Raw genomic sequence first — 24,319 nt, 5'->3', positions numbered from 1 at the left:
AAAAAAAAACTGTAAGAAGTGCAATGATTATCCATTTAGTGTTGCATTATTGGGTGAAAAGAATGAAACATCTGGGGACAACGACTATCAGGATGAGTGAGTAAGGAGAACTGTTATAACAAGCATGCTATTGGTCAGGAGCCACCTGCTATAGGTTGATAGTCGAGCGGACTCCAGACGGTCATATATCTGGTTGCGGCGGGTGGTTTTGAGTAACTGGTCGTAAACAAGGAAATTGCGTGAACTTAAACGTTACCCTCCATGGCCGAGTCAATTATTCTTTTGGGTAGCATATCCTCCTCCATTCGCTTCAGATGACTCAACCACCGAAAATAATTTGCGCGTAGTTTAATTCGAGTTCGTTCCTAATTTCAAGTACCCTCCTGCCACTGTTCCCTCCTTGTACCAGCACTCATTCTCTCTACTTTCATGCCTGTTGCCTCCAACTTAAGCGTAAGATAACCTGAGTCTACCCAGCTTTCAGTCTCGCAAAGCAAAGACGTTCAATTCTTCTCTGCATATTGGTTCACTAGTAGAATACCCGTGTTTTTCTACGGTTCTAAACTGAAAGTTTTCTTGGCAAGTTTTACACGTTGCCGAGTTCCCTGTCGGTTGAGCCTGCAAATACACTGTCAGTTCTTAGTCAAACGGTTTTGGAGGAATGATTATTTTCGGATTTAATACTCATTTGAACCGCGATAGAATTGGAATGTTTTAAAAATCCTATCTTAACACCTATTACCTAGAAGTGGCCAACATATGAAATTTTAACTTTGTACGTCGAGCAATAATGGAGGAATGAATGTTTTTTTTGTTTTTTTTTAGAGGTAGAATGCTTTAAAATTGTTTTTGATTAACTTCCAGGACAGAGAAAACGAACCTTCATATAAAACCTTAATTTCGAACCTGAAATGGTTTCGGAAAAACGAGTTATTCTTTGAAAGTGAACCCTTTCTAAACTCATTCGGGGATATATATTTTGAAGTACATATTTGACACCTAAGACATGAAAGAACAACCTTCTTGTACAATTAAAAACTCCGTACGTCAGTTTTGGAAGGATTAATAGTTTCGCTTCCAGAGCAAACCCCATTTAACCACTTAGATGAGACGGAAGGTTTTGCAATATTTCCTATTGCACACGTAGGATATAAAATGTATACCGCCATTTGGAGTTTTTTCGTACGTTTAACATATTTCGGAGGAATGGAATATTTTGGTTTTCAGTTCCTAACGCACATTTAACTGCCTGAGGGATTAACATTTTACAGGCGTGGTATTTAACACCTAGGATATCATTTGAAATTTTATCTTCGAAAGTTTCAGGGAAATGTTTTTTTTTTGTGGTCATATGTTGTCTTAAGACCAAATCTTATTTAAAATCAAGACATGCGACATTTTTACTTCGTAAGTCAAACGGTTTCAGAGAAATGAATGTACAATATCATCAATATCGTAACCAACCCCCGTTGCTCCCCCAGACTAAACCTCTAGAGGTGCATTGTTTAAAGACAACTTATGTGCAATCTAAGACATTCAGGATTACACTTCACATGAATGTTCAACCTTGTATGTTAAACGTTTTCATAGAAATTATCAGGCCTCGCCCCACGGTCAAAACCCGTTAGGGATATATTGTTTTAAGGCTTATTCTTAACATATAAGAATAATATTATTGCCTTTACGTTCCACTAACTACCGTTTTTGGAGACGCCGGTGTGCAGGAATTTAGTCCCGCAGTTCTTTTACGTGCCAGTAAATCTACCGACACGAGGCTGACGTATTTGACCACATTCAAATATCCCCAGACTGAGCCAAGATCGAACCTGCCAAGTTGGGGTCAGAAGGCCAGCGCCTCAACCGTCTGAGCCACTCAGCCCGCACAATAAATTAAATAAATTAGTAAATCTAAGACATATAGGAGGAACCATAATGTGATATTTCAACCTGATTTGTCAAACGGTTTCAGAGAAATTAATATTTTTTTATATTAACCCACATTTAACTCTAAAAGGCTGAATTTTTCTAAACTTGTATTTAACATCTAGTACATAAAAGTGCAATCAGTAAGTTAAATTTAAACTTCATCCGGTGAACGGGTTAGGGGTTATTAATATTTTAGTTTTCGGAGTTTTATCCTTTGAAACCCTTCCTTAATGGGCGCGTACACTGTGGTAGAAGTGCATTCTCCAAATTGCATGTTATGTCCAACAGTTTTGTCTGGGCGTTGATTGACAGTCAGGACATTGCCTTTTTTGAACCTCCCAGCAAGAAAGGTACTTCATAAAACATCCTGTATGCAGCATTTCTTACCGGACTATGATAAATTCGCCGTCGTCTAGCGACAATCTGTCCAAGGTTGATTCAGGTGGTGGTGGTAATGGTTTTAAAAGTACAAGTAGGCAACCATTCTCTTAAGTTGGATCCAATTTTGGTGCGGCTTTGTAATTGAATTACATTAAATTACTCATCATAAAAATCCTATCGGATTTCGTTTAAACCACTTCTTAAACACACTCAGGAGTAATAAGAATAAATTGCGAAATTTTCAGCGAAAGAGGCCCAGTAGTTTTTGAGTCTACTCGGGACATAGTTTCACTTTCATATAGATAGATAATGCTAAGTTGTCAAGGTCGTTTCAAGGTGAAGATATTCTTCACCTTAAGCTTTGAGAGCTATCAGTTACCTCAGGTGAAGCGTCCGGTTCTCAAAATAATTTGTTGTCCCTTTCCACACTGGTAGGCAGTTGTTAATGCCTGAATTCCTGCGTAAGTGAACTATCCGTGTATTTTCATTTAACTAATCTGGAATTAGAATTAAATTGACATGCAGATGGTCGTCCGTAGTGTAGATTATTGTTGCTCAACTTTGCTAAGTTGTTTCAGAATGGCTGTGGGGATGAATCAAAATTCCTGAACACGAGTTTCATTGATGGTGTACCAGTTTTCACATTCGCCTCCCCACCACCGCACCTGTATGAAGTATGTAAGGTCTCTTTTTAGCTGCAGTATACATCTGAGGGAATGACTCACTTCATGGCGCAGGTGTGATGCATGTCGTACGTCATTCCGTTTGTGATGTTGCAACCGGTAGATTTCTCAGCTTCTTTTTTTTTTTTTCCTCGTTAGCGCTATTCCTCTTAAGCCCTTGCATTTTACTGCTATAACGGTTGTAACATTTTGATGATCGTTAACTTTTCCAGCTGCTGCCCAAAACCGCTGGGATTATGGATATATGCCTTACGCCCCTCTTTTATTTTTTATTTAAGAGTTTAATTATCCAGCTCTGTGTTTGGATATCCTAATGACTAAACAGCCTATTTCGACCACAGTTTTAGTCAGCCTGCAAGCGAGAACACCTGGACGAATCTCCGAAGTCCTGCAGGTGACTTATACGTCTTCTTGCTTGACCGTGCTGGACCTGACGTCCAGAAATCTGGTAACGTCGGGTTAGGTTGTAGGCGAGTCAGTATTTTTTCTATGAAATATTTAAGCTCTTTAGCATTTTTACGAGAAATATTTTAAGTAAAGATTGAATACTACCGGACAGACCTTATGAAGTAGCGTTCGCTGTCCTGAGGAAAAATTTTCGAATCAGGAAGTAATGATGAAATATACCGGGACATAGTAAAACATAACAAACAATGCGGAAGAGGCGATTGATATATTTTAGACATTTATGCAGAATAGATAACAGGTTAACCAAACTGATCTTCAAATATTTTTGTAACAAGAAGTAAGCAACAACCTGTATTCATGAAGTAAAGAAAGATTTTGAAAGAAACGGTATAAACGGAACTGCAACAGAGAGAGGTTTTAGAAATAAATTGAGTAAACATTGAAGGACTGCAAGGTCGGGAGGGAAAGAAAACTAGCTCAAAATGATCAGAAGAAAGGAAAAGGAGACATGAGCACGTGGAGTATTGGAGGAAGCATTAAAATTGTCACGTGGTTCCTAGAAGACCTTAACGGAGAAAATAATAATAATAATAATAATAATAATAATAATAATAATAATTGGATTTACGTCCCACTATTTTAGTTTTCGGATACTCCGAGGTGCCGGAATTTATTTTCGCAGGAGTTCTTACGTAACAGTAAATCTACCGACACGTTCTGACGTACTTGAGCACCTTAAAATGCTACCGGAATGAGCCAAGATCGAATCTGCGAAGTTGGGTTCAGAAGGCGATCGCCTCAACCGCCTGAGTCGCCCGACTCTAAGAAAAGTATAAATATACAGTATGTAAATTGTCTGCGCTCCACCAGAATGATTGATTGAGCTCGTAGGCAGGTGGCATGATAGTATTAAAGTTAATGTTGCTAGTCTTATGTTTTCTACATTGAAGCCTTCTTACGTTGGAAATGGTATCCGGTCGTGGTGTCAGGTGGTGCGGGACGTTTTGAACGTAGCGGAGGCGGCTGTAAAACTGTGTTCCATTGGCAACTAAATTCTTGAGCAAGTTTCTGATTGGCCATGTATTCCCCACTCCAACGTCATGTCTTCCGAGTTCCCGCGGTGATCGGCTCCCTCCTTGAAACGAATGCGCGGAACCACCATTCCTTCGAAGAGTGTTCTTGGTTTAAGGTGATATCGACCATATAGTGTGTTGTGAAGTGACAATTAACGCTGGATAATTAATTATAACCAAAAAAATGGTTTCGGGAAACAAATTGGTAAGATAAATGATCACGTCTTTAAATATTACTTTTAATTCTTATAGAATTCTTAAGTTTGCGAGACAGATGTCTATGCATAAATTTTTCTTTTCTTTTCCTTTTTTTTTTTTTTTTGCTCCATTTACTCGATGTTGTAATTCATTCGCTCGGAGCTGGGTTTAGAAGGGTGGAATATATTCTTATTTTGGTGTCTTACCCGTACTTACGTGAAACCTGTAGGACTACAAAAATATCGGTGTGAAGTGTAAAAGCAACTGTTAAATTTGTTTGTGAAAACTTTTACATGGTCTACTCCCCGTGCACTACTGTAATGAATGAACATGCCACACCCACTTAAACTTATTTTTTCAGTTTCGACTCAGTTAATTTATAACTGTTGGGTTCTTCAGTCTGTAAAAATAAATTTCAGTAAATTGAGAAACTACATGAAAAAAATAAACAACAGAATTATACCTGAAAAATAAAGAACTTGACTAAAAATAGAATTTTCCTGCTATAATTCTGTCGTGCATTTTCTTTCCAGGTAGTTTCTAAATTTATGCATTCATAATTTAGTTTCGACAGACTGATGAACCTAACAGTTACAAATTCACTTAAACTTATTCACTGCAACACCAAAGGAAGGCCAAATACTATGAATTGAACTCGAATTATGTCTTTTTCTGTTATAGAATTCTAATAGAAAGAAAGACGTTTAATGGGAGGAAAATAGGCATCTTTAAATCAATGCCACTCCTTGCTGGTGAGGAGGGAATTAGGATATTTAAAATTTTTATTCTGGAGGGAATCTGAAATAAAAATAGACCGCGGGATAGAGTCGCCCACTGTAACCACGGAGCGGTCTCGTCTTGTATTTCGCCATTCGGAATAAATGGGAGCTATATTTCAGTTAATTCTTGCAACCCCTAACTTATTTGCTAAAGGAATCTTGTCTCTGAAAAGGAGGAATCTCTCTTTGAACGAACTTGAGGTATTTATTAATACAGTGCACAATTCACCTAATCACCTTACAAGTAATTCAGCGTACTTAGTCTGTAAATGATGCGAATCATCTACCGATTTGATACTCACGTAAATGTGGAAAGTGTGGTGACTTGATCTTGAATGTGTTCACATGCATCTGAGTCTCTCTCTCCCCCACATTTGAGAAGCGGGTCACGGCCGACAACTACCAGCTTGTGGGCGGTACACCCGTGTGTCGGCGACCGTCAATATTATGTGCCGGCACGGTTTAATTCAGTCTACCCTTTACTTTCATTATACCTTCTGGCTCGATGAGGAAAGCAACGGGAAACTTCCTCACTCATTTCCCTAGTACGCCTCTTCAGTGATGCCTAGGCCATCTATGACAGCTGATGGTGGAGCTGTTGAGGATCCAACCAGTCTTCGGGCTGACGACTAAACACACACACATAGTTGAAAATAAATTTTAAATAGTGCTTTGTACCTTATCACAACAAATCTTGTTCGACTTATGGTTGTACATCGGTATTTAATTACATCTGCATTACTACGGTATACAGTAAATCTTTCTCACCATCTGACTTGAGGCTAATTTATAAGTCAGTACTGGTGTGTAACCTCCGGAGAGGTCTGGTGCAAGTCTTACTACTATAATTGACACCCATGGGCGATCTGCGCACTCTGGGTGTGTGATGATGAGGGTGAAACTTGGTGTTGGCATACATAGCCGAGTAACACTTACGGGTCTGCTCAAGGCTTAATATCCTCCCTCGTATGCCCTCACTCCATACGGTCACTGCAGAGAGATTTGGAATTGAATCCAGATTTTCGACACGCAATTTAGTTATTATAAGTTGTATACCACCACCTCTCCTACCTTGCCGGGCAACATTCTGGTGATTCTTTTTCTACCAACGGGACTCAAACCAGCTCAATTGTATCAAACCATATAGACTTGACGCCTTAACGATCATGCTGAAATGGAATGAAAGTACTTTATATCCTGTTAATGTGATTGTGTAATATATTTATTGCAATCAATGGCTGTATATTCCTGTCATAGCGGATTCTTATATTCTCAGGTGGTGCATCTGGTCGACGTTTGCGGGAAAATAAGGTTGCATGGTATAGTGGATAGTATCCTCTAGCGTCCGACTTGTTGGCTTCGGTTCAGAGGGTCCCGGGTTCGATTCCTGGCCGGGTCGGAGATTTTAATCGCTTCTGATTAATCTTCTGGCTCGGGGACTGGATGTACGTGTCCGTCCCAACTCTCCTCTCCATATTCAGACAACACACCACACCACACTACCAACCATCACAAACACGCAAAAGCGATTGGATCCCTCCATATAGGGTTGGCGTCAGAAAGGGCACCCGGCCGTAAAACGGGGCTAAATCCACATGTTAGACACAGTTCGCACCAGCGACCCCACATGTGTGGGAAAAAGCGGTAGGAAAAGTGGACAGTATCCTCTATAGTTCTAATTCGGTATCCAGTAGACTGGGGTATGTCTCCATAGCGCTACTTATTTTTGAGTTGTCATTACTGCGTATATTTTAAATCTAACCATTCTTTAACCAGTGACTGTGCATTTGTATCTCGGTAAACATTAGTCTTAGCATGCATGATTAATTTTTAGCTAAAACTTTTAGTGCCTGGAGTGCCCGAGGACAAGTTCGGCTGGCCAGGAACAGATCTTTCTATTTGACAATCATGGGCGTCCTGTGTGTGAGATAACGAGTTAGGGAGGGGGTGAAACCTATTGTCGGCACGGAGCCTACTCCTGTCGAATAACACCAGGTGGTCTGCTCATGGCTTGTCACCATCCAACATACGAATTACTATCAACAGCCAGCATGATAGTTAACTATGTCCACCAGCGGAACTCGAACCGGCTAACCGCGGTGACGGACCATATAAATTTGACGCCTTAACGACCATGGTCACCAAACGGGCAGCACGGGTAATATTACTACTGTGTGTGGTCATGGGAGATGGTAGTAGGACTTTCAGAAACATATTCCTCCATAAGATTTTTATGTTCTTCGTCAACTTTGCGTTTTCCAAATTCAGAGATCAGAGAGATCTGAAATACTCAGTGCGATGCGGTCTGTCATTAGTTGTAGTTCCAACTCGTGTGACACCTGGAATTCATATCCAATTCCCCTAGGTTGCTTATCAGACATGTTACAAATGTTTACGAGCCCGCCAGGAAGGAACTTCGGGTAAGAACTCATTTTAACTTAAAGTAGCCTGGTGAGTAGGAATAGTTGTTGAATTATCCACAGTACTTCATCTCTGGCTAACATAATACATGTGTGTCTGTCTGTTAGGTCATCAGCCCAGAGGCTGGTTGGATCCTCAAATAGCACCACCCAAGATTATGCGGTTATAAGGAATCCCCAAAAACCAATGGCAGCACCAAAATGAGGCGTACTAGGCAAGATGAAGAGTGAGGTAGTTTGCCATTGCATTCCTCACTGGGTCAGAAAGTACTATTGCAGCACGACTGACCCTATGAGCAGCGCCTTTCATAACACTCAGATGCACTAGTCATGCTCTGAATGCCATTACTCAGCACTACCCATACCCCAGCAACTTCCATATTGTCACAGCCATGGATGTTGACTGGGACTTCGGTGGAAGCTACACTTTACTCTGGCCTGTGCCAAGAGATGGATGCAAAAGTACTGCATCCATCAAGAAATGACAGCAGGCAGAGAATACATATACGGCTTAAATATTCAGAGCAAGTGAATTAACTTTCCAGTTATCGGTCTTCTTGATAATCCTTCCGATAATTGGCCCCTCTCGCTTAAGGGGAAAGGAATAATATGGGATTCCGTTACTTTACTTAACCTAATAGTTTGAGCTCGTAAAAGAACAAGATCATGATATCTGTGTAAGCAACGTAAACTTAAGTGCTATACAGGTCTCATAAGGCACCCAAACGTTGGGAAGAGTAGTAATAAGGAATAACAATTATTCATAGATCAACAGTTTTTATTAAACATTCGTGAAAAATTAAAGCTAGGCTGTCAATCCATTTTGTAGATATGTTACTGTACAGTTGTATGTTTTCCATGCTAGCTGAGAAACTACGAAGATTGAAGACGATCTTTTCAGATAATGAACCCAAGATCCTCCGCGTTGAGAAGGTATCGTTTGATATGATTTTCAAAGGTTCATCCCAAAAATGCACGGTCCTGTTTGGTTTCACGTTTTGTGCCGATGGCTTGTGATGATCGAATTCCGGCACAGTTACTTGACATTTAAGTGTGGAATGGTCCCTTTCAGGAAAAATTCAGAGTATCAATCGACTCAGTGGGCAGTGTCTATTCTCCATCGATTAACTCTTTTGCTGTCTTAGACTTACAAATGCTGAATATTTTCAAACATTTGTGTTTCTTAGACTTTCTTGCTTTCCATTGCACTGATACCGTATATACCCATTCACTCTCCGAAGTACTCTATATGATATTTTGCCTTCCAGTGGTAGGGAAGACATCCCTAAAGAATGCGAAATTGAAGTTTTGCAGTTTGTTGAAACTTGCGCAGGATTAATAAAATTAGAAAATACCCCAAAAAAGAAAACATTTTTAACATATACTTGAAAAAAGATGTAATTAACCGTGTAATTAAAACTAGAATGACTGCTTCGTTCTTAAAGAACATCTAAACTGAAAATGAATAGTTTTCAATATAACAAAATATAACTTGCTCTTTTTTTTTCTATTATAATTGCTTCGTGTTTGACTGATGCTGTTATATGCTCAAAGTTGTATTGATGGTATGAGACTCGCGGTTATCAATAAATATAACTTTTAACTTCTCGATCTTACTTGATGGCATGTTTAATTTTCTCATGTCCCTTTTTCGTAATTGTCAGTTGTGCGATGTTGGAAAATAAATTGTACTATGGACATACTTAAAGGATAGAATTCTGCGGAGGTGTTGGCCACGACCTAGCATTCTCGGTACATTTTCTGCCTCCTGAATGACTTCTTTGTCAGGTTATGAAAGTATCTTATTGAGATCAAACTATGCACTACGTATCCTCGGTTTTCTTTCTTTACAACACACATGAAAGCGAGTACTCTTAGAGCAAGTTTTCGTTAATTTTCTTTTTAACTCTACCAACCTTGCGACGAAGATTTGTTGAACATGCGTTGCGTCATCGTTCTCATCCTTGTCTCTAGCATTGCTGCACTAAACCTTGAAGTAACGTAATTGCTACACTTCAGAGCCAAGGCCATTCTCAACCCTGAATATAAAATTCGGCTGGAGTTTAGTTCAAATGAAACAGAAGAATAAGGGGGAGGAAAACTTGATTATTAATAAACAGCGCGATGTGAAAGAAGACAGGTGTAAGAATAAAAACTTAATGCTGGAACTAATTCGTTGTGTAACGTGAATTTCAAGCGATGAAATTAGTTTGTAACTGGTTGTGGAATTCGATAATGTGTCGGAAGCGATGGACCCAATAAACGCAGTGTACAAACTATGATTAAGTTATGTATTTTATGCCGTTCAGAACAGGCATCTATACATAATTAGACATCATACTGTCTCTCTTCAAGGTTTGATTTCCTTCATTCATTTGCATTTCTCCATGTCCAGCTCCTGCTAGGTCGGGAGTTGATGTTAATTCTCCACCGATCCCTCTCCTTTCATCACCCATCTTCAGTAATTGTATTCCAGTCTAGTCTTCTTTTTCTTACACTATTCTTAACAGGGTCCATCCATCTTGCTCTGCGTCTCCCTCTTGCCCTCATTTCTTCTTAGTCTCCAACACTTGTTTTGGTATTCCATGGTATTAAACAGAATGTTATACAGTATAATTTCAAATCTTTTGCGTTTCGTGTGTTGCTACCCTCCGAGGAAAAATACCGCGGATTGTTGCATTTTTTACCAACTTCCAAATATATCCAGAAATACGTTTCAGCTAAAGCCTGTGCGTAACAGAAGTCGTAGGAACGACTACTTCCGATCATTTGTCTCATTCATTTTCACCGTATGAGCTTTAATGGAGATATTCACGAATTCAAAATTGTATTACCATTTACTATCTCTTAAAGGACCAGGTTATAACTGCCGCCTAGCACCAAGTAGGGTTTTGTCATACATAACATCGTAACAGCAAAACCGTTAGTAATAAATAGAACGTTTAGAACACAACGGATATTTACAAGGACTAACCGAACGAGGCACAAAACTAGTTGTTCATCGCGGAGATCGAACCACGCGCAGTCGGTAAGAGAGTACTGTACACAAGTACCCCCGGTGAAGATGTGCTTGTTTGAATGTCTTGCAGGTGCAATCCTAGCAACGAGTAGTGTGTTCTTACATTGTAATGATACGAATAACAAGAATACAACAACAAAAGCTTTAAAAAAGTAATAAACAGGATGTTCAAAAGACAGCGGAGATTTACGTGTTTGACCCATTTATGCCCAAATTATTTCTTAGTTCAGGGACTTGAGATTTGCACCTAGAGATGTTCAATGTGGGTTTACGTAAATATAAACTAAAATTGCTTCATTAATTAAATTCTGTGTAAACACAAAGGTCGTTAATACAGCTTTTACGTAGCTTACAAATTCTTCTTTCACCAGAACGAATGCTCTCCCTCCTGCCATTCCTATCCTTTCTCTACTATACACACTCCAGTTCCGTGAGATAATTTCTGTATCCATTTTATCATTTCTCAGCCATGATTCAAGTCCTGTTACAAAATCTGTAAAGTATATATCTGTTTAATTACATAATTATATTTTTATTTCTTTTCAATACTTCTACAGTTCACAACCGTGGATGTGTTTTCTTCAAACTGATTATGAATCTGGCATACAGATCTTTTAAAAAATCAGGAATTTTCTCAAACATTACTAATACAACATATACTGTAAATTTCACTGATGAGCTGCAAAGATATATTTTGAATGTGTTGGTATTTCCATTATCTGATGAGTGGTTGAAACCTACGCTTTTCAAAATGTACCAGCTCGAAAAGACATGTCTGCTCTGTAATGCAATCATTCAATGACTCATGCATGAACCTGTGGCCAGGAGGCATACAATACGAAAATGTCAGGCTTGTGGTGACTGGTGACATGCTTGCGGCTTTCCAAAAAATTGAAACTCAGCCATGTGACATGTACTGCACATGGACTACAGTGTTTGTGAAATTAGCGTAAATGACTTTATTGCTTCACTTTATTGCTGCTCTGAAGATGATTCTCGTAAAGCCTCCCAGTCAAGCTTTGTACCAAGAAGTGACTGGGCTCCACCTTCCAGTTTTGTCACCACAATGTACGGTACCTGGATAAGAGGCGCGGTTTTCTTGTGCGAATACTTTGATAAGATCAAATGTTTCATGTGTACCCTCGACACTCCAAACCCAGCAATCATCAAGCAGGCTCAACAATTACTCAACAAAGACCTAGAATTGGAACTTTCGCAGTACATAGCTATAAATATTTGACTGGTTTGATCCCGAGTTTCGAAGAAGGTGGTATGGAAAATGAACAGTGGAAGAAGTTGAATGTTAGGGACAACCTTCATGGATTTACTAAATACAAATTCGAATTCAATTTGAAATACAATCCAGATTTGGAAATCTTTGCAACTTAGCATGCCCTTTAAGAGTTCTGACAAGAATGCTCCAATGGTCTCTGCAGATGTGCAGCGGAGTTTCTTTATATTAAACATTGGACTGCTGTGTATAATTCAAATAACGAGGTTATTAATTACTAGTTGATGTACCCGTGCTTCGCTACGGAATTCATTGTATACGGAATTCTAGCGTACACGTTGTGAGCAAGATTGTATTGCATAGCTCTTAACGTTACCCTAGAAACCCGATGGGGAAGTCACCAAACATCTTTCCTCATATGAAGACTGATTTAGGGAATTTTCACTGTCATGGTAGAGCCGCTTGCATACCATCAGTCACAATCAGGTTGGGGAGTTTTCATTATAATGGTACACACTCTCTCCACCTGCCTTTCTACATCCTCAGACTGATTTTCCCAACTGAAATGAACATACATTGCAATGACGTCGATTAAAAGCAATGCTTTCATATGAAATACTCGATCAAATGAAACACCACACATTTTCTCGAACAGGACTACACTGCCGATTTAAGTCCAAAATTCCAGAGCTGGAATGACATAGCCTCAGACAGCCGTGATTCGTGAAAGCTCTTTGTCCTTTTTCGGCGGAGAGAGGGTCGAATAGTGGAGACTCCCAGGACAAAAACTATGGCCTTTAACTAATGTTTCCTCGGAGTACCCGATGAGTCGTAAGAAAACAATTCACTACACTGGCGGCGGAAAAAATCTGACTTGGAGGCAATTTTTTTTTCCTCCAAGCCGGAGGAGAAACGCCCTCTTCACTGATAATTTGGAGTGAAATGAATGTAGAATTTAATAAAAGTGAAGAGGAAGAAGCTTTTCTTAAGAAACGGCTCTTCTCAGGGTTGAATTTTTAGTTATATAGTGAATTGTGGTGCTATAATTTGGAATAGGCCTAAATTGTTATTCTAGACCAGGCCATACTACTACTACTACTACTACTACTACTACTACTACTACAAGTCAGCCTCTGCCTTAAGTATGCACACTGGTTGTTCCAAACAGCGCGTCAGAGTAGGGATCCAATAACTGGAATACTATGAAGAACCAGTGTGTTACACACCAGCTCTATCAGAAAATGTATGAACCAGAGGAATGGCATGCTAAAGAAGAAAGTTTTTTAACTCCCCGGCGTTTCCCGCCTGTATTTATTCAGTCACACTATTATACTCGATACGCAGCAGTAATCCCATCTATCGGAGTTGAGAGGCAGCACAAGAGAAAAATAACATCTCAAGAAACAATGGTAAATGTAATGTTATTGTTGATCAATCTTATGCGCTTTCGATATTGCAGACCTTCACCTTTAGTTTTCTTCCCACTCTGAAATACCACTCATCATAGTCAGAACGGTAAAACCGAATAATACATAAATGATCGGAAATCGTATTCTCTGTGACGTTTATGTAATACTTTTAGATAGGACCAAAAACGTACGTATCGGAAAATTAAATTTTAGGCGCCTTCCCCTAAACTACAATTTCATCCAGGGTGAATAAAATTGTTTATAGCTAAGACTGTAGTTTCTTATTCCCGGACTGTATATACCGATTTTCATTAAATTCGGTTAACCCATTTTCTCGTGGCTCGGCGTCGATATGGGCTTGGCAACAAAAATACAAATTCATGAATATCTGTTGTCATAGCCGGTACAGTAAAAATGTATGACATAAATGATCTGAAATTTAATTCTATATAACTTTGGTTATTTAGTATTGATCGTTACGGTTAATATAAATATTTGAGAATTAAATTTTAGGCCTTCCCCTAAACTACCATTTCACTCAGCGTGAATGAAATTATTTATAGCCGAGATTGTAACGACTTATTTCCTGACTTTTCATACCAATTTTTATTAAGATAGGACCACTAATAACATAAATATTTGAAAATTAAATTTTAGGCCTTCCCCTAAACTACCATTTCTATCAGAGTGAACAAAATTATTTATGGCTTAGATTGTAGCGACATATTTCCCGACTTTTCATGCCGATTATCATTAAATTCTCTTTAGCCATTTTCTAGTGATGCTTGTACAGACAGACAGACAGACGTTTCCTTTTTACTGTGGACATGACCGATACAGAAATACCATTCTTTTCAAATTCTGAACAATGTACATACAAAACTATATATAGATTAGAACCCAGTAAGTGGGATACAGAAAGTTCATAAGGCGATTTCATCAACACCTTTTTGTAAGTATTTTCAGAACCTCCCCGGCCCCCGCTCTCCTTTTCTCACCACATTTTCTACCTGAAGTCCCTTTCCCTAATCATAATTCTTTAAGAATAGTCCAACTGATCTGTCCAAGGTAATGGAATAGCGGGTTAATGTAAATAAACTCGTATAAATGTTCAGTTAAGGAGAAAAAAAGTTTTTGTTTCGTTCCCATCTTCAGGCTGCTGATTCAATTGAGTTTCCAGCAAATTATTTTTAACTGTTGTGGCCTACATTTAAGGCGATAATGGTTCAGATCCTGGTCAATTCAAGTGACATTTTCAAAATCACGACCCAGTGGTTCGGTCGGGTTCCGCATGAAACTATAGCTACCGAGCAAGTGGTTGTGCGGTTTGGGTCACGTAGCTGTCAGTTTGTATTTAGTGGGTTCGAACCCCACTGTGAGAGCAGTCCTGAAAATGGCTTTTTGTGGTTTCCTATTTTAACACCAGGCAAATGTTGGGACTGTAGCCTAATTAAGGCCACAGCCGCTTCCTTCACACTCCTAGCCCTTTCCTATCCCATCGTCGCCATGAAACCTATCTGTTTAAGGGGTGACGTAAAGTAGATTGAAAAAAAAAACTGTAGCCCCTATGGCTAATGGCACAAGATTGATCCTTTTTAAAGTCCATGCCTGCCATCATACCTGGAAACTTGTCTGTGCGTTTTTCTTTTTTGAGTCATCATGGTAGTTTGAGAATGGAGACCCATTCGTGTTTATTAAAAAATAAAATTAATGGGCTCGTACCATTTCTCTCCCTCGTCTGTGTGTAATAGTTTGTCTTGGTGGAAATTCGGTTGAAATTTATATCCGAACTTAATAGGTTTAATGCCGTAGACTGTATATTGTTATTCATTGTTTTTCGAAATGTAGTTAAACTTGGTCCTTGTAACAATCCAGAATGCCTGGAAAGCTCGTGGAGTTTCTCAATAAATATATTGTTCATTCATGTATTTAGAGTACAAGGTATATTTTGAACATCTGTTGTAACATATTCGAATTTAATTCTAGATGAACGTCCGTGTGACGACGATGGATGCGGAGCTGGAGTTCTCCATCCAGCAAACTACTACTGGTAAGCAGCTGTTTGATCAGGTGGTGAAAACAATTGGACTGAGGGAGGTGTGGTTCTTTGGTCTTCAGTACACCGACAGCAAAGGTGACCTCACATGGATCAAGCTGTACAAAAAGGTAGGCATCTCATCTTTCAGAGTATTGTAAGTGTTTACTAAACCCCTAATGTATCCTGAGTTTACAAATTCCTTTGTGGCTGTTCTAGATTGTGACTTATGTACGTAAATTCTGTAGTTACCTGCTAGATTTCTCTTTGGAAGAAAGCTTGCTGTACTAGGAGACTATATAGACAGCTATTTCGAATTCTGGTTCTTGGAGCCGATCTTTCCTATTTGGACTAATTAACTCTAGCTCAGCATTTTCGATAATGATAAAAATGCTTTACCTTTGCAGCTGATGCATATAATCTATCGGAGTTTTTTAATTTGTTTTTTGTCGCACCGACAACCCATCATCTCCCGAACGCAAGCTCACAGCAGTGCGACCCTAACCGCACGGCCAACTCGCTCGGTATGTCGGAGTTTTCTTTGTTCAGTAGCTAGCTTAATGGACTCTACTACTCTTATCGGAGTTCCCAGTATAATTATATTTAACCGATGCTTCTTACAAAGATGATCGTGGTTCAAGTCATTCACTTAAGTGAATGTTCAAAACCATGAGTTACGACCCGGTGGTTCGTAGGCTTTACGAAAATCACTATAATGCCACTTTATTACCGCATTGGAAATCTACTTCTGTAATCTCACGTGTGTAGCAAGTGTTTTTTGAGCATTTCCAACTTTCGGCTTGTCCTTGTGCGAGGTGTACGTTTAATTTGAAATAAAATTTAGAAAATTACTTGGTGAGTTCTGTTCATCTTAAAGTTTTCATTCTTTGTCGGTCGGACCGTAGTCAAGATCGCAGTCGTGGGTAACGATGCCTTTTGATCTGGTGTAAATGTATTTCTTTTAGGTGTATTCCTTATATTAGATTCGTACTCTTAAGTTAGGAAAAGTTTTTTCACATTGCTGTTATATGGTTACCAATTCAACCAGAGAAACGGTTATAAACCTCGCAACGTTACTCAGTTACGAATTTACACTGATCCATTGGGTGCAAAGACTTCGAACGAACATCGAATCGTTGATATAATTGTTCATTAATCAAAGCAACCACATTGCAGTTTTGCAGTAGACTTGATTTTCTTTACCTATACTGATGCATTTCTACAAGTGAATTTGAACCAGATGTACATTGTGGAATTTTATCAGCTGTAAGAAATACCATTTTGTACAGAACAATGCTATAGGATGCTTATATATACTATATGAAAATGTTATCAAAAAGACACTAAACTCTGTATTTTCTCCTTCGGTAGCTCAGGATTTGAAAAGGGTTTAGTATACCTTGGTTTGTAGTGATATTGCACTCCTCTTCCTCGTGTTGCATGTGTTAGTATTGATGCATGGTGTTAATGCATGCTGTTGTGAGCGGATAAGCATTTAATATTTTATTACATAAGATTGCACGCCCAGTTCATTCACGGCTCACTATTTGGCATTGTGGTACTGTCACTGTCTTCAGAGCACGTCGTCTCACTTCATGGGGTAGGCTATTGCTTTGCTCAGAGGTTCTGAAACTGTCTGAGGTAATAAATGGAATATCATCTCCTTAGTTGCTCTGTACAATACGGCCTCGGCTACCCTTAATTGTCTTTCGAGTTATGCCTCGTAGTAAGTGAAATACACATCAGTTATGAAGTTCCGTTCTCATAACCAGGTTTAACCACCGTTGAAAATACTGAGGATGGCTGTCCATTACTTCCTCTTAAAACAATAATTACCGCCACCAATCACCGTTAAAAATACTGCTGCCCTTTGTAACAAAACCGCGAATGTTAACAGATTATAAATGCATCTAGAGGTTCACGTGATGTACCTTATGTTTAAACAGAGGGGTTCTTACTGTACATGCCACCCTGAAAAGCACTGCGTGCGGTTTTCTTTCTCTGTTTTTCTTTAGTCTTGGCCTTAGGATATAGACATTTGCTGATGGTAATGGATTTTTTTATTATGAATCAGGTTTGTAAACGTTGTTTTAAACTCCAGTATTTCTGCTGCATTGATTCTTAACAACAGTTTACTGGGAACAAACTACCAAGTGTTTGTATCATCTACTCGGGTAGTTATCAGATGGGTCTTAGACAAGAAAGTCTTGCTGTTGAGAGGTAAGCAAAGAGGTTTAACGGATGTTTTTATAATCACAGCATAAAATCTACTGTATGTATTGTTTGAAAAGAAGTGTCTTCGAGTGATATTTTTTGGAAGGGGTGTCTGTTAACACATTTAAGGACTTAATTATCATTACTACTCGTTCCACCTCGTACTATTAGGGGCCGATGACCTAGTAGATGGTAGGCATCATTGGCTTTTGTCAAGCGTGGGAACATTTACCTTCTAAGTAAATAATTAATGTAGGTATTTACATACATGCACGAGCGAATTCTTTCAACAGCCGTAGTGTGTGTGTGTGTGTGTGTGTGTGTGTGTGGGTGTGTGGGGTGGGGGTGGGGGGGACGTTTGCGGTGAGACTTCAGAAACCTGTAATTTGAGGATTGATTTGGCCGCCAGTTTCGAATATTCCTTTCATTGTGAATTGAAAGCCTTAGAACGAGATCAGCGAGTGTGAAAATATTATGTCCGTAGCATTAGAATGTTAAGAAACAAGTGCAATTCTGTGTGTCGACGATTATTTTTCAGTTTTCATTCATAACTGCAGGGTGGGTTATGTCTGTATTGCAGATGTTGTCCACTTGGTTTGTCAGTCGATGATGTCATTGAATCGTCAGCGAGCGCTTACGTATTTACAATAGCATCCGGGAGCGGTGCTTGGTAAACCGTCTTGCTGGAGTGAGTCACTGCGCGCTATAGAAGAGCGCGAAACCAGTAGGCGGAGCCTAACCCAAGTGCGACCAGACTCGCCACATGTGTGCATTTTCTCGGCGTTGATCTAATGACAGACCAGCCCAACCATATCAGGAGTGCAATCCGTTACATCAGAACACTCGGCAATGTCATTAATTTAGCTGAATCTATTTTCAGTCCTGGATATAAATGCTCGGTAGGTTGAATAGACGGTAAAGTAATAACGTGTCACTGGTCATTCATTTTAATGTTAGGTTCAGGATCGAGCGAGTTGACTGCCCGTTTTGAGTTACCTATTTGTGAGCTTGCATTCGGGAGGTGATGGGTTCGAGCTTCACCGTTGGTAGCTCTGAAGATAGTTTTTCCGTGGTTTCTCATTTTCTCACGAGGCAAATGTCAGATGTACCTACTTAAGGCTACGGCTACGTCCTCAATCCGCGTCGCCGCAAACCTTACGTTTGGTAGTGCGACGTTTAGTCAGGAACTACTTACTACTGCTAGGTCCAGAGTTATCAACCTGCTCATAGTGCAGTTTTACTGTGATTTTTTGGCACATTCGTAATTCCGTATTTGTTAAAGTGTAGTACATTAAAACTTGCGGACTGCTATAATTTGTTCAGAAAGTGAGGATATATTTGCAACTATAGCCCACTAAAAGGAGCTTCGGAGAGGTTATTAGGAGAAATTCTCGAGTTAACTCCAAAAGCCCAGGAAGAAGAGGCGTGGACGTTTTGTTTATAATCACTTCTTCCTATCCTGTGTACAGGTCAGTTTAGTTGCATACTATATACAGGATTTCATGCTACTGATTTTTCACCTCGTGTAATTGACCAACGTGCTAGGTGTTCCAAAACTATTTACGAGGAAATTCTATCTGTGATTGAACCATGGTAGCTAGCGTGGATTGAACTTCGTTATTGATACTATGTGTACAGAGTTTCTGTTTTGGCAGTAGAGCATACATCTGGAAATAATCGGGGCACATTCACTTATCATTTGGAATATATGATAAAGTTTGGCTTTTTTTAAAATTGCCTATCATGAGATTGTTAACTTCCGTGTTGACGTTTAACTAAGATAGGTTGAGGGATGTTCCACCATTCAACACATTGTAAAATATATTAAATTATAAGAAGACCGGTTTCGTCTCCCTTCGAAATCAGTTCTTGTTGAAAATCAAATCAAGGGGAATCTGATAACAATCATCATAATAAAAAATTATGTACCTAAAGGCGATTGCATGGAAACACATCAATGGGTTGCAAAACATTACCTTGAAATGTAACGTACACGTGGCAGGCAGCACTTGGAACTTAAAAAGTTCTTAGTTCTGGCTTAAACTGTCTTGTGTTCATGGAACATGGAACATTGGAAATACATGCACTGGTTGAAAATATATACAAACACGACACGAACACGTACAGTGAGTGATATGAAACCTTGGCTCTCTAAGAGCGTTCTTGGACTTGACAGTCCTGTTTCTATCTTAAAAAAAAACAAAAAACAAAAAAAAAACTGGATGAAATATACACACATTGAAACAAAATGTACAAAGGCATAGTTCTGGCCTAAACTGTCGCGCGTTCATGGACACGGAACACTGGAAACACATGCACTGGTTGCAAACACACACATACGATATGAAAGACAATGATATGAAACAATTGGCGTTTCAAGAATGTTCCTGGGCTTGACAGTCCTGCCTCCATCTGACTAAACTAGATGGAACATATACACATTGAATGAGGATGGTTGCCTAGTTGTACTTCCTCTTACAATAATAATCACCACCACCAGCACATTGAATGTACAAAGACAAACCACTTGGCATTTAAAAGTTCTTGGTTTTGGTTTCAGAATAGAACTGTTCGTCTTGTTTCAGTCTATTGGAAACAAATGCACAATCGTAGTTGAGAATATACATATTGACTGAAAGTTTATACACTGATATGAAACACATGGCACTTTCAAAAAAAGCTACCAAAAATGCTGTCGTATGTTTGTATAACTTGGCAGAGACTTGTCAAGCGGTCTTGCCACAATCAACCAGGCCCCGATTTACAAATGGGCGGACTGGGCATTTGCCCAGGGCGCCAGTTTTTGAGGGGCGGCGGCCGGCGGATCGAGTAATTATGGACTGCGTGAATTACGTCTTAAATTCATTACACTCAAATTACTTTTACATTCCACAAATTATTCCAATTATTTTATTAGACTATATAGGCCTAAAACACTTTAAACTATTCTAACTTTAAAACCTGAATTTAATTCATGTATTTAAATTTTATGAAGACAACGTGTCTTATTTCTAAAATTATTTACTTACATACAAACTATCAAACTGAACCAACGGCTTTTTAAATAAAAAAACAGCCTCATTCTTATTTGGCTGTTACCATTATTTGGCTTGATAAGTTTAATTATGAGAATTGTATTTGCATAATGCGCTGTTTTAAAACTCATAATCTTAAACTGTAATATTTAATTTGTAAACAATTATTTTTTAGAGGAACAGGAAAACGAACAGAGGGGCGGGCGGCTAAATACTGTTTGCCCAGGGCGCTAACTACGTGAAATCGGGGCCTGCAATCAACTGGAATATGTGAACTTAAAAAAAAAAAAAAAAAGAACTTGTTTACTATTATAACCACACAATCACATGAAACGTTTGGTAATCAGCTGAAATTATACATTGGCTTGAGATGCTTAGTATTTAGGAAAGATCTTGGGTCTAATTTAGAATTATTACCGTGTGTTTGTGGAACACGGAACTTGCAAATAAAACCAGCAAGTTCTAAATGTTTTCATTGTCAAACATATTTTCATTTCAACTATGTCATACATCAAGTTGTTTGAATCAGGACTGACAATCAAGTTCCATGTTCCACAAACACACGGTAATAATTCTAAATTAGACCCAAGATCTTTCTTAAATACTAAGCATCTCAAGGCAATGTACAATTTCAGTTGATTAACCAAACGTTTCTTGTGATTGTGTGGTTATAATAGTCAACAAGTCTTGTTTTTTTTAAAAAGTTCACATATTCCAGTTGATTGTGGCAAGACCGCTTGACAAGTCTATGCAGAGTTGTACAAACATTCGACAGCATTTTTACTCATATCCAAGCACATTAAAGTGTCATGTGTTTCATATCAGTGTGTAGAAACTTTCAATCAATATGTATATTCTCAACTACGATAGTGCATTTTTCCAATAGATTGAAACAAGACCAACAGTTCTATTCTGTGTTCCATGAACACATGACAATTTTTTGAAACCAAAACATTTAAATGCCAAGTGGTTTGTCTTTGTACACTCAATGTATATATGTTTCATCTAGTTTAGTCGGAGGCAGGACTGTCAAGCCCAGGAACATTCTTGAAACGCCAATTGTTTCATATCATTGTCTTTCATATCGTATGTGTGTGTTTGCAACCAGTGCATGTGATTCCAGTGTTCCGTGTCCATGAACGCGCGACAGTTTAGGCCAGAACTATGTCTTTGTACATTTTGTTTCAATGTGTGTGTATTTCATTCAGTTTTTTTTTTTTTTTTTTAAGATAGAAACAGGACTGTCAAGTCCAAGAACGCTCTTAGAGAGCCAAGGTTTAGTATCATTATAAGTGTTCGTGTCGTGTTTGTATATATTTTCAACCAGTGCATGTGTTTCCAGTGTTCCGTGTTCCATAAACACAAGATAGTTTAAGCCAGAACTAAGAACTTTTTAAGTTCCAACTGCTGCTTGCCATGTGTACGTTACATTTCAAGGTGTCTTGTGCAACCCATTGATGTGTTTCCATGCAATCGCCTTTAGGTACATAATTTTTTATTATGATTGTTATCAGATTCCCCTTGATTTGATTTAACAAAAACTGATTTCGAAGGGATTCGAAACCGGTCTTCTTATAATTCAATATATTTTACAATGTGTTGAATGGTGGAACATCCTTCAAATTCTATCTTATTGTTAACTTCGTTATTTCCATATCCAAATTCCCACTTTCCGTTTTTTAAAGCACATGACCTTGATCTTAAACATAAGGGTTGCCGAAGAGATACAAGGCCACGAAGTAGACCGATAGAAATGCGGGTCGCAAGTAGTTTGACGAACGCGCGCTAGAGGTCTAGACATTGTGCGACGCTGCTCGCGCGAAATACATTAAGTTAATAGTATACGTTGGTTTTTAAAGACGTAAAAACTACAAACAATGAAGTTAGGACTACCTAAATGTGATTTCGAGTGATTTGATGTAAAGCACATTTAAGTGATATTTGGAATTATTTTAGACGAAGTCAAGTGCAATAAATAATAAAAGTAGTACATTAGAATGAACTTACCATGATCACTGCTCGTATCTCTCACAATTTTATGAGCTTCATTGTCGAGAATTGGTTTTAAAGGTTTTGTAATGAGAGTTACAGTCAGTGCTCTGATCACACTCGTCACACTGAATGCTTCATTGAACTTCGGAACAACAAAAACGTTAAGTTTTTTAACTAAATTCGTATTGCCCAGATAACGCAAAGAGTGACGCGTAAAATTCAAAACATTTTGCGGAAAGTACACATTTTCTTGAGGGAATCTCGCATCCTAATGAGGCACTTCAGTGAACTGTCATTAGTGGCCGAGGATATCTGTCTCAAGCATGATTTACAATTGGATTTTTCTTCCGCAACTCGAACAAGATGACCTATCATGGCCAAGGAAGGCAACTCCAGAGCGACAGGTTTCTCTGAAAAGGCACGGCGTCATTCTTAATATCAATAGCGTCTAAGATAAAACTTGCAGATCTAAGGCTATTAAAAAGTATACACCTGAAATAATGTACAATAATTGCGAATTGATTAGTTAGTTTACCTTCGAGCATCTCAAGTAATTCCAAAACTGTTGTTGAAAGAACAGTATGTTCCAGATCTAATTTGCTCTGATCTTTTGATTCTTTCTGACAAATTGCAGCTCATGTACTGCAGGTCTGTCTTTCCACGTTCGAAGAGTCAAATGGATTTATCATGCCCGTATATAAGTCGTTTCCATGGCATAAATGCAGGACCGCACACCAATCATATCATTTAATCTGCCTCTTCTTAGATGACTAAACAACAGTTCAATATCGTTACTAAAGTTCAGACTTCAAATATAATGGAAGTCAACTTATAATACATATTTAATGCACTGCACAGTTGACTTGGTAAGAACAAGTTTCTTAAATAATTCTGTGACTCTTCACAACGTATTTCTGAATTTCTTCGAAATAAGGAAGAAATGTCTTCAGGCCATTTTAGTATTTCGTCATCCGACTCCCACGAACCCACTACGCTGGCGTAGCAGGGGAGAAGATACTTTCAGGTAGCGGATAGTGGGATCCCAGTCGGCTTGCCGGCAGACTTGAGCGAAATAAATTCTCTCTCGCGGACCAAACACACATCACCCTACCATGAGACTACTTGTAATTAGTACCACCACGCGGAGAACATCATGGGTCGCTTTTACTTGCGCGTAGTACCACTATGTTAAGTACACGATAAGTTTGTGATTAGTAGCGGCAGTGTGTGATTCAGGGTGAGTTTTACACTACCTGTGATTAGTACCACTCTATGAGCAACACCACAGGTCTGCCTTGCCTATGACTAGTACCTACTATGTAAGGAACACCGCGGGATAGTACGAGTCCCTGTGATTAGTACAACTATGTGAGGAACGCTATAGGCTTGCGTTGCATGTGAATGGCGCCGCAATGTGAGAAATACCATAGGTCTGGATTATACGTGCGCAATACATTGCCTGTGAGTAGTACCATAATGTGTGGAATACCGCGAGTCTACATGGTTCTTCTTTCCT

The 24,319-nt window shown here is 38.9% G+C and overlaps 1 protein-coding gene across 5 annotated transcripts in view; it reads left to right on the top strand.

Annotated features, from left to right (window-relative positions):
• The window catches only part of Moe (Moesin), a 310,308-nt gene that overhangs the window by 138,021 nt on the left and 147,968 nt on the right, over positions 1-24,319 (top strand). For 4 of the 5 annotated variants that reach the window (XM_067152408.2, XM_067152409.2, XM_067152411.2 and 1 more), the window contains exon 3: positions 15,514-15,693. In XM_067152408.2, the coding sequence (XP_067008509.1) occupies positions 15,514-15,693 (180 nt within the window). Of the gene's footprint in view, positions 1-4,518; positions 4,677-15,513; positions 15,694-24,319 lie in introns of those variants that run through there. The other variant, XM_067152406.2, reaches the window with a different exon arrangement.

This window comes from Anabrus simplex, chromosome 8, assembly GCF_040414725.1.
Source record: "Anabrus simplex isolate iqAnaSimp1 chromosome 8, ASM4041472v1, whole genome shotgun sequence".
In the NCBI taxonomy this organism is placed as follows: domain Eukaryota; kingdom Metazoa; phylum Arthropoda; class Insecta; order Orthoptera; family Tettigoniidae; genus Anabrus; species Anabrus simplex.
Note: the sequence above shows the minus strand (reverse complement) of the source record. Positions and strands in the feature narration are given on the sequence as shown.